This window comes from Volvox carteri (genome assembly GCF_000143455.1).
Source record: "Volvox carteri f. nagariensis unplaced genomic scaffold VOLCAscaffold_80, whole genome shotgun sequence".
In the NCBI taxonomy this organism is placed as follows: Eukaryota; Viridiplantae; Chlorophyta; class Chlorophyceae; order Chlamydomonadales; family Volvocaceae; genus Volvox; species Volvox carteri.
The window spans coordinates 459,574-470,913 of NW_003307623.1; the positions used below are offsets into that span (position 1 = coordinate 459,574).

At 52.3% G+C, this 11,340-nt stretch overlaps 3 protein-coding genes across 3 annotated transcripts; 1 reads left to right on the top strand and 2 right to left on the bottom strand.

Moving 5' to 3' along the window:
* Positions 1 to 274: 274 nt before the first annotated feature.
* On the bottom strand, positions 275 to 2,438 carry VOLCADRAFT_107839 (uncharacterized protein; the record flags this gene model as incomplete). The annotated part of the gene is made up of 3 exons (XM_002957819.1): positions 275 to 526; positions 1,420 to 1,616; positions 2,331 to 2,438. 3 exons carry the CDS (start codon positions 2,436 to 2,438, stop codon positions 325 to 327), a joined length of 507 nt encoding a protein of 168 aa, XP_002957865.1. The 3' UTR covers positions 275 to 324.
* A 3,194-nt stretch (positions 2,439 to 5,632) lies between these two features.
* On the bottom strand, positions 5,633 to 6,885 carry VOLCADRAFT_98994 (uncharacterized protein; the record flags this gene model as incomplete). The annotated part of the gene is made up of 4 exons (XM_002957820.1): positions 5,633 to 5,927; positions 6,178 to 6,209; positions 6,475 to 6,656; positions 6,858 to 6,885. The coding sequence occupies 4 exons, from the start codon at positions 6,883 to 6,885 to the stop codon at positions 5,633 to 5,635; spliced, it is 537 nt and encodes a 178-aa protein (XP_002957866.1).
* Positions 6,886 to 8,468: 1,583 nt separating this feature from the next.
* VOLCADRAFT_107840 (uncharacterized protein) lies at positions 8,469 to 10,993 on the top strand (the record flags this gene model as incomplete). The annotated part of the gene is made up of 5 exons (XM_002957794.1): positions 8,469 to 9,348; positions 9,489 to 9,558; positions 9,898 to 10,004; positions 10,455 to 10,622; positions 10,930 to 10,993. Exons 1-5 carry the CDS (start codon positions 9,020 to 9,022, stop codon positions 10,991 to 10,993), a joined length of 738 nt encoding a protein of 245 aa, XP_002957840.1. The 5' UTR covers positions 8,469 to 9,019.
* Positions 10,994 to 11,340: the final 347 nt, after the last annotated feature.

Below are 11,340 nucleotides of genomic sequence, written 5' to 3' on the forward strand. Positions count from 1 at the left end.
CTAATGCATGCTCATCCGCGGGATGTTTCCATTTGCCACGGATTCATCCTTAATCCGTGACGTTATTCCTAAGTGGAAACATCCCCTTGGTGTGCCGACCTGCAATTCGTAATTTTGCTACTATCCACCCAAGAAATCCGCAACAAAATGTAGCCGTCCTCGCTGTTATGGATTGAGCTATCATGCGAAAGAGCATTAGCTAGAGTCAAGTAGCGGTTCCTAGTAGCGATTCCTTCGCGTGTGTAAGTGTAGTTGATATGTACATATCATGTACATGTGTGCTGTACTGTGTAACAGCTACTACATCAGGCCTGATGGTCAGCCCTAGGGCTTGGCCTTTGCGAGCTTTTTGAGCTCAGTGATGCTGACTGGCAGCAACACCTTGTCCACAAAGTGCCCCACGTAATTGGGTGATTCTCCAAAACGGTCATTGCCGCCAAAATCGTAGTCACTGAGTACGGCTTTCACATACTGATTGGACAGGATGACCATCTTGGCAGGACCCGAGCTCGGGCGCTTGGGAAAGCTGCAGTGGGGATAGGAGGGCAAACCACATGCAGTACACATATACATATACATACAGGGGCTACAGAGAAGCAGAGGGAGGTGAAGAGCACTGAATATTGATGTAGTGCAGGTGGGTTGCCGGCGCCTGTGTATGGATGAAGTATGGACAACATGATGCATACTACTACCTGTTACCAAGCAAAGAGGAAAAGCAAGCAGCATGCAGGTAGGTTTACTTCCTAGGCGCACACCTACAGGTAGCTTGGAGCCACACATGTAGCATACATACATAGACAGGGGCAGAATGAAAGCTTGCAGTGTGACTACATAGTAACTGGCCTCTGAAAAGCCACTCAAAATGCTGGTCAAGCACTTTGCTTGTGCTTGTAGTTGATACATGTGCTGTACTGTGTACCAGCTACTATACATTCCTCCCCCTTTCTGAAGTCCGATGGGGTGAACGGATTAGGGTGCCCTCTCACAGGGGAGAGCAGCGAACTGCCTCGGGAAAGGGGGCCGCTGGCGAAGCTATACCACCCTGTAACAACATACATACATATACACTGCTTTGTAGCTATATAGAACATAAAAGAACTCTACATGTACGTGCAGCTGTACAGCTGCAGGTGGGTAGGAATCCAGCCAGCCAGTTGTTTTGCGATGGCGTGCGGGGTCTTGGGAGCTCATCACATTGGCAATACCCAAATCCTGGTAGGGGGCTCAAAAGCAATGGCCGGTGAAAAGCATGCATTTGCTGACTAGTCTATGTTAGATATGCATGTTCGGCCGCCGCCATTCTCCATCTCTTGCTTTTCATGCACACTTCTACCTAACCCATTACATACCTACGTGTCATTACTATCAATGCTTGCTGCAGATGCGCTTCCTCAAACACATGTTCCCACCACTCACATGGTTAGGTCTCCAGTGGCGTTCAGCGGTCCGGCCATTGTGTCGAGCCTGATGGGGGCTCCATAGCTGATGAATGACCCCGTGAACAGCGCTGATCCGTTAATGATGTGGGCCTTGGTTAGCAGGTCTACCAGGCGAGTGTTGGACAACAGAGCGGCCTTGGTGATACCGAGCTGGCTGAGGAGCGACGTGAAAGCCTGTGTGAGTGTATGTGTGCAAAACCATCTCCATTATCTGTGTTGTTTGTGAGCAGGTATGTATGTGTGGAACAGGGGGGCAGCTACCCTGCGAAACCCTGCCTTCCCCGGTATTTCGGGGCACCCTCAGCTTGTCACGTGACTAGGGTGCACCCTAGTCAACTTCTCAGTGGATTGCTCAGGTTCCGCACCCACCACTGGCATCCAACAGAATCTGCCGGAGCGACGGCGGCTCAACTCCATTCCTGTTCAGCTCTCAAGATCACTTTATCCCAGGTCACCACCGCCCATCGACTAGGGGCACTTTACCCTCCACCATCAGAAGGATTTTCGACCCTGACAGTTCTCAATCCCGGGATCTCCTGGGGGCAATGGTCCGTGCCTTACCCGTAGTGCCTAACCTAGTATGTATGTATTTATGACTTAGATTACATTGTGGGCCGCGAGAGCCGGGGGCCAAAGCCCAAACACAGCGCAAGGGTCGGATGCACACAGCACATGTATGTATGTATGTATGATGCGGAATACGCATCATGATGTGGAATACACATCATTCCTTCACAATCTACATCAAACGACATCGTTCGTATAATTTTGTTTTTAACTTTGCATGGTGGAAAGCAGCAATATGATAATTACTGCTTGGTCGATCTCACAGTACTGCTGGAAGGTGCAGTTATTAGGCGGTGCACTGCTGGTCCGTTCCCCTCTTACATTATCGTGAGGTGTGAAGATGGTGATGTCGGTTCCCCGTGCAGGGTCCACCAGGAAGGAGCGGAGAGAGCTTGCAGAGAAGACCTCATAGGCAATTGTTGTAAACATTTTAACGAACTCCAGTGCTGTATCGTAGTAATCTGGAGGTGCTATGGTGAGGTACTGGCCGCCATTGTCGATCAAATGAATGATGCTCTGCAGTTAACAACAGCAGTTCCGACCTAACATTTTAGCAGTTAGCAATGAGTTGTTGGAGCAGCAACATACAGAAGCAGCGAATGAAGCAAGGAAGATGGCTACACTCGTGCAGTGGCCCCACTTAGTCTTATCTTAATACGAGTCCTATGTACTATCTTAATACTACTACCCCCTTGCTCCTTTCATGTACTTCATAGCTACTTAGGAACACAGTTGAAATGCACCCATCGGCAGTGTTTTTTTCATTTTTGCCCGTCAATTTTCCAGTCCGAACGGAGGAGTAGGTTTTTAGTCACGGGAATAAAAGTATTCCGAATCTGTAAGGCACTGAGGGGAGCTACAGATCCCCACAGTTGGCGCATGTACAAGGCACACCAGACACTGAGAACATCACGCAGTTGGTGCTGAATACACTGAACATGGAGGCCGAAGGCTCAGCCAGACTGCACCGTTCCTGCTGAGCATCCACTGCATGGCACACCAAACAGACCTCACTGTTGCCACGCTGAAAAAAGCCCCGGTCGTCAAGATGATTGTGAGCGTCATCAAGGACATTTACAACTACTTCTCGGGCAGTGCTAAACGTGTGAGCACGTTTGAGGATGTGGCCAAGGCTGCAGGAATGGATGGCAACCAGCTGAAGTGCATCGTGGAAACGAGGTCGATCTGAGCACGAGAGCCAGCGGCCTCCCTGCTGGCCGAGTACCCAGCGCTGCTGCCACTGTTCTGCAAGGAGGAGGAGGAGGAGGAGGAGGAGGAGAAGCTGTAAAACACACTACAGGACGCCCGCCTGTATGTCTCGATGCATGCGCTGATGCCCGCCGTGGGCTGTAAATTGGTGAGCTGGCCAAGGCACTTCAGCACACCAAGGACCGGCTGCATGAGATGTACCTCAGGCCAGAGACCCACTACACCACCGTGGGGTTCGGGGACTTCAAGGAGCTGCTGTCAGTCGATGGAGACATCAAGGGCACCGCCTGGGAGTTCAATCCCGACATGCCGGAGGAGGAGCAGATCTGGTTGATGTATGGCAGCAGCGGCTTCTACCCCTTCACCACTGATCCTCCTCACACTGGCCGAGACCGCACGCCACTGCCTTTGACACCGGACTGCCTGGCCCAGGTCATGAAGTCGGTGCAGGAGGATATGTCAGCCATGGTTGAGGAGCTGATGGGTGAGCTGACTTCATGGTTTCCCCTGCATCCACTGCTGGAGGCAGCATTGATTGTCTACAGCGAGTACTGGGAGAACAGGCCCACAGCAGCCGACTTTAAGGTGAAGCTGAAGATCCTCAAGGACTACTACTGCCGTGAGTGGGTGGACGCTAACTCTGGCAAGGTGCCACCGATGCTGGACGGCGCCTTGTTGGATGAGCAGGCGACCTTGTTCACCTCCAGCGCTAGCATAAATCAGCTCGCTGCACGGCAGCGCCTCAGGGGAGCGTGAAAGCAGACCGAGCAGCAGAGGCAGCAGGCAGCAGCAGTGGACCTAGACGTACCCACATCCAAGCATGATCACCGGGTGCTGCGCAATGACACACCCACAGCACAGGTGTGGCAGGCCATCAGCAACTGTGCGGCCCTCGCTGGCGGTTTGACGGAGTTTTTGGCTTTGGGCCAGCTGGTGCTAGTGATGGTGTCGGGGTCAGTTGAGGATGAGTGGCGGTTCTTGGCCATGGGGTATTTGCAGGACCCCACCTGCAACCGCCTGGACGAGCACCTAGCACTGTGTGTGTGGATGTTCGACCTAGCGCTGTTCGACCTGGGCATGTTCCCGTTCCCGTTCCGTGACGCACTGAGGAAGTGGCTGGACAGCAGCAGCAGGGGCTGGTACATGATGAACCGGTTTAGTCCTAGTGTGCTGTGGTTTGCAGCGGCGGGTGACAGCCTGTGATTTGCTATGCGGTTGCTTGCTTTGGGCCTTTGCTTGGTCAATTTTACTTATTGCTCACAAACACTGCCAGAACTATCTACGCATGTGCATGAAGAGTGCACACATGAACGACAAGTCGGGTGTCGGCTTCCTCGAAGCCAGGAAAAGGGCGGGGGGCCCCCGCATCCGTACAGGCCGGTAGCTAGGGTAGTGTCAACGTGGTGGGAGATGTGCTTGTTGCAGCAGTGCTGATGCTGTGGGATCTAAGCTTGCACCAGCGGAATCGTCAGCACCGCCTGCAGGCTCCACGCGATTCGCATCCATCCCGGGTGCATGCCGCATGGACAGTGCGGCAGACCACAAGTCGGAATGCCCGTGCGGGCAAATGGTAATGCAAGCTGGGTGAAGTCCGGTGCTGTCTGTGATGTTTATCCCCGAAGCGCCAGCGGCTTCAGCAATCCGCCCCACAGCCGCGAGCTTCGTCACGGCACACCGCAAGTCTCCGGAGGCCCCGAGCATTGGCTAAAGTAAATGTACAGACGAGCAGCTTGTGTATTTCATAGAGAAATGAAAGCAAATTTGTCGGCCTGCTGGTCGGAATGCCCTTGCGGGCAAAAGGTAACACAAGCTGGGTGTTCAAGTTATCAAACGCCGTCACCTCAGAATCCAATATGACATACGCGGGACCTTTTGAGATTAAATTTAGCCCGAGGGGGCGCTGATGTGACTTTGACCTCGGTCAATGGAAGCAGCCAAACTTGTTTGTGCTCATACGATTTTTGTTGGCTACAGGCGAGATACCTTGCGATAGGGAATGCAATATATTACCAATAACGCGTTTCAGCTGGGCGAGATGTTAAGTTTGGTCCGTTACACACGGCCACACGGCCACACGGACATGGGCAATACTACAGGTCGGGGCCCCGGGGCCCCACCCAAAAATCACTGCTCGCATGTCTACACATACAAACATACATGTTCGCCAATCACTTGTGAATGCACAATTGTTAAGATTGCCTCACCAACAATCTTGCCTGCAATAGGAAGTGATACCAGCATATCTTTTGAACATGAAACAAACCTCCATGCAGCACTGGGTTACACATACATGACCTACCTTTCCACCCTTCAGGTCTGCCTTGATGATTTTGCCAGGTACTCCGTCCTCGCCATAGAAGACGGTGTCTTTTATCAGCTGGTGCCTGCACGGCGCGACTAATGTTAATAGATTATCAAACCTTTACTGACGTCCCGCCCTGCCTACACACAAAACGAGCAAAGTCCACCAACTTGCAAGGGAGTTCATCACCCACATATATGGCAAGCTGCAGCTCCACAACGAACCCATTGTTAAGAACGCACTTGAACTTTAATATCTTGAACGTTGTTTGCCACCTTTGAGGAAGGGCCGTGTAGTAGATGTCTTCGTTCAGCTTTTTGAGGGTGAGGGCCTTCTGTCCATCAACACAGTGCTGCAGAAGTAGACCCCACACAAAGCGGCCTTTCTGATCTCCGGGCTTGGTCCAGCTGTCCCAAGAGTACCATTTATTTATGTCGTATACCTATGATGAACGTATATTAATGAGCGTGCACAGAGCAATACAAACATACATACATACATAGGATCAATCACAGGGACGAAGTAAAGAGAGAAACACATTGCAAAGTGAAGTGTGTGGCAACAGGCCTAGGTAGGCGGGTCGAGTACTGGATAATGAACAAAATTCACGAAGTGTATGCAAGCAGTCCTGCTGCCGCTGCTGCTGCTGCTGCTTACCTTTTGTTCATCACGATCGTAAATGTACCAGCCTGATGACGTGGGCCATGACATGGGCTTTTAGGACAGCTACAGTAGGGTGTGTAGGGTAACTCTCTTTTTAGTATCCACTACGATATCATGTAGAGGCTCCATTTTGTGCCGCTTGCTTATTACTCACAGCCTGTCTATCTGTACCTTGCTTCAACACAATTCATCTGCAATATGATTAGGTGGGCACATACATGCATGCATGAAACCCGAAGTAACCTACGCCCAACTCAGACAGGCAGATAGCTAGAGTGCATCACCACACACCTCGCTGGACGGCAGGAAGCAGGTTATCATGGTGTTGGGATCCTTGAGCACGCCAAGCAGCCCCGTGTAGTTGAATACACCCAGCATGGGACGCAGCTTGGGAGTTGCGGACATCAGGTCGTACAGGGTCTTGTAGACGGTTACATTGCTGGGGGCAGCGGTTAGGCTCCTTGCAGCATCACCTGTACGTATGTACACCCACACAAGGCATAACAGAACAAGGAAGCAACCTTCTGAAAGGATGGTTCAATGTTACACTTTCCATGACGACATGCAAGTACCGCTGCCAGCCGCCGGCCAAGCAGCATCAGTAACATGTTTCATCCCGTAGACATGGTGTCCTAGTATAATAGGTACAGACGTTCCCTACCTGCCCAACATACAAGGGCACAGCCTATACAGGATATACATTTTGCAGAGGGAGGAGCAGGCAGGCAGTTACCCCACAAGGGGTCTCGAGGTGGCCATTGGGGCAGAGGGGGTGTCTAGGGGTTTCCTGCGGGGTCCGCAGATTCCGACCCTGTAGTAATGGGCCCCTAGACCCCGCGGGGTCGCGACCCGATCACAACAGCCGACAGCCCTCAAGCATCGCGGTCATAGCCAGGAGCAGGTGCTATTAAGCAAGCCAGAGAGCAGTATTGGTGCAGTATTTTAATAGTAGTCTTGCTCGTTAGGAACGAATCTGCACCTAGCTAGGGGCCAATGGGCCCCCCTAGGCACCCACCCTTTCGGGCTATCCCGCTTTGTCCTAGCTAACTGCCGATCCAATAATGCTATAATAATTGTATAAGCGAAGACCAACTAGCTTACTTCATATCCTTGCACTAAGCTTAGGTAGCGATACTTAGTCCATCCAATATCGGAAAACATAAAATGCCCGATACGTTTCACTTACAGCGTATGCTCCACGCTTGGATACACACGAAGGCTGCTATAGAAAGACTTAGGAGGCTGCCTTTCCTCATGGCCGTCGCAGAACCAATGCAACCAAAGATTAGAAACGGTAATCAGACTTTCTTGGAAATAATGCGCCTGAATGCTTGTTGAATGCTAATGCTCATCGCTCCGTACCGGACTAGCGTGAAGTGGGCCTTTGCGTCCAGCCTTACACCCGATCCCAATGTTTAATCAGGCCACACCACATCCCATTACTGTTGTGGGTGGGAGGGTCATTGGTTGGTCCGTAAGGTTTCGGTCTTGGGTCCGGGGCGGCGGTAAGTACTTGGATGGTATGATAGGAATATTTATTGGCTTCGCTTACGGCTTCTTGTGGTCTCCAATGCGTTCGGTCGATGTGCGCCTGTTGGTCCGCCTCCTTGCATCCAAGCTGATTGCCTTATCCTTAGGTTTAGTTTTATTACGAAGGGTTTCCGAATGGCCTGAATGGGCGACCTTCCGGTCGCGCTTCCGTACCGCTGTCATGCAACCGCTTCGAAATCAGCCAGCCGGGTAGGTTTTGTACCTTTGACGGTTGGTGGAAATAATGACACTGGAAAAAACGGAGCGCATTCTCACGAAGCCAGCAACACAGTTAGGATAAACGAATAAAGTTGACCCATGCCCTGGCCCTGGCTCTTCGTTGCCTTATTCCTATCTCCATACTGCGGTTGCTTGCTGCTACCACTGCGCCGCTCCCCTGCTTCGTGTCCCAAATCGAAAGCGTGGCTATGAACAGTGTAGGGAAGTGGAACCCTACTAGTTCTTTTGAGCCCGGGAAGCTTTTACCTCGGGCGGCGGGACACAGCTGGAAACGGCTGCTGACTGGTGCATTTTGCCGTCCAATAATAGGGCGGAATGTATCGCAGCTCACGCTCACATTGCACAACAAACTACCCCAAATCTATCGCTTACACTTACGGCAGCTTAGGGCGAGCAGCACTCGCTACAGAAGCTGGGAGGTTTATTTAATAAACACGGCAAAGGCAGTTTTACGACAGCTGATGGCTAACCATATTGATACCGACCTTCAAGTCACAGGTTTCACTCAATTTCATCAGGATCGTCTTGCAGCGTGTTAACACAAAACTGAGCACTTAGGGGGTGCTTCCATTTAGGATTAACATCGCAGGTGTCTTTAATCCGCCGCTAACCCCGCCATGGGAATTTTTCATAGGTCTGGATTAAGGAACGAATTATGATAAGTACAACGTGATTATCGACTTATATATATATAATACATCCGTGGTGGCGAATTTAACACTCGACGGCCACCGAGTAGTTCACATTTTCCACCAAATCTGCGCCTATAGAGTAGGACGGATGTTCGCATACAATCTCAATGTAGTAATCTAATTGTAATCGGCGAAAAGCTCCTATACGGGCGTACAACGGTCGCTAATCCCGGCAGCCGTAACCTTCCTAATGCATGCTCATCCGCGGGATGTTTCCATTTGCCACGGATTAAGCCCTAATCTGTGACGTTAATCCTAAGTGGAAACATCCCCTTGGTGTGCCGACCTGCAATTCGTAATTTTGCTGCTATTCACCCAAGAAATCTGCAACAAAATGTAGCCGTCCTCGGAATGTTGTTATGGATTGAGCAAGCATGTGTAAGAGCATTAGCTGGAGTCAAGTAGCGGTTCTTGTGCTTCAGGTTGCCGTTGCGCAATCGCTTCCAATAATTCGCCCTGTCCTTCCACGGGGCCAGCATTGCTGTCCTGTGGAAAGGGGCATCTTATGGAAGAAAGATATACGCGGGCTTGATTCGTCCGCGTCAAGCATGCTAGCACCTCTTCTCAATTACCGCTTTCTTTTACCTGAGCTGCAGCTCAGGGATGCCGTTGGGCACCATGGGAATGCTCTTCGGCTTCGTAAGTTCGTCTCCGAACTGATATCAGGAATCCGGCCTCTGAGAGTTGGTGTCCTGGGAGGGAGGTAAGCACGGGCATTGTGCCACAAGCTCACATCCGTGTCCCCTCTCCTGTATGTCCCCCGTCTCTCAACCTTTCGCTTGCCTCCTAACAACTATTTCTCTCAGCTAAGTCAAGCGGCACCCACGTTTCCCAATCACGCAGTATCAGCTGGGGTGAGGAGGCCACCGTGCGCGGCCACACTGACTGGTTCTCCATCTTCACAGATTGGCTGGTAGGCGCCGTACTATCGTACTGAGCGGTGCTACACTGCACTCACCCCATCTCCAGGGGCTCAGGCCGCGCGCCCGTGTTCGGCTTTTCGGGGTGCCTTCGTTACCCCCTCGTGTCGCTGTCCTACCCACATGCCCGGTGCCACAAGTCTTTTCCACGACCAACACCACGACCAACACCCTCGATGTTGGCCGGCCACCTCACCCTTTTTCCCCCTTCGGTAGATTCACTTGATGTTCTACCCCCTGCATTTCCCTCTCCCTCCCCCTGTCAACCCGTCGATATGCTGTAGTCGTCTGTATCCTCCTCCTCCTCCTCCTCCCGCCGCCGCACCTCTCAGCCGCGTGTATCAGCTCGCAATGGCTGTGTGCCCGGCACCACCTCGACCTACTCGTTGCTATGTTTGGAGGAGCTGGTGGACCAGGAGGTGGATTTAGTCCTCGTGGAGTGAGTGCCTCCTGCATGTAACCCGCGGGCCGGGGGGAGAGGTGGAAGGGCCTTATGGGGGGCCTCGTGTGGGCTGGGGGGTTGAGGGTAAGGAGAGTGGCAGGGGCGGTGGGCTGGCTAGGTGGAATGGTTGAGGGACTGGCTAGGGCGGATGAGATGGTAGATGGGTCTTCAGCTTGGGGCTATGTTGGCCGGCATTAGGGAGGTGGGGGCTGACAGAGCGGATGGGGCGTTTGGGGGGGGGGCTGCCCTGGGGAGAACATTTGAAGGTGGGTCGCATGGTAGACAGACAGACAGACAAGGCAGGCCAACATATGTGTTATTAGCCTAAGCGGCAGGCCCCGCACACCCCGCTTCGGCCGGTGACGTAGCGCGAAGGCTCAATTAGTGTCTGCCTTACAGAACATCGCATTGCCATTGTGCGTTGCGTACCGCTGCCTTGCCTTGCAGGTATGGTGTCAATGATGTCTTTGCCGACCAGCTGGTTCACAACACCGCGGTGATGGGCTTGGAGAGGTTGTTGAGGCGGCTGATGGAACTGCCGGGTTGGCCAGCAGTGGTGGGGGTGGCGGTGCCGCGTATCAAGACCTCCTCGTTTGGCGCCTTCCATGCAACCAGGTGAAGCGGAGGGAGGGGGGGAATGAGAGAGGGGGGAGAGAGAGGGGGGATGGGAAGGGGGGGAAGGACGGGGATGTTCAACCCATAACCTTTCTGTGTAGGTAGGTTTTGTCCTCTGTACGTTACGATTTTTAAGAAAGGTAAAGAGTGCTAACCGGTCATCCACCGCCATCCGCCGGAGAGATCCCGCAGATCCATCTAAGCTGACGTGCAAGGGCCGCTAACCGACTGTCAGTTTGTTGGGTTTAGGGGCCGATAGATACATCGAACTAACAAATCCCGCCGGTGGCATCCGTCTCCAAAACAGTCTTGCAAGACACAACCTGGGCGGGCGAGCCGGCCGGCATTCATCGTTGCCGCGCATTCCCTAGACATCAACAACGACTAACAAATGCGAAGAGAAATAGTTTTGCCGATCAATGACGACGGCTCTAAACAGCTAAAGAGCTCTGGCAGAGCCTACTATTTCTATTTAATCTGTACGATATTTTTTCCGTAACTTTTAACTCGTTTAAATTAAGGTGATGTTTCCATGCTAGCGTCCAAGGAGTAGCCTCCTCTCCTCAAGTTAAGTCTGCATATGAGCTTTCAAGGGGGGTTTGACGGCCCTCCCCTTTGGGAAGCCTCGAGACATGTAATGGAGCGCGTGCCCAACCCCTCTTGCCCTGTCTTGGCCCCGAATAAGCAACCGCCTGGATGGATTTCCCCCTTCCCCCTT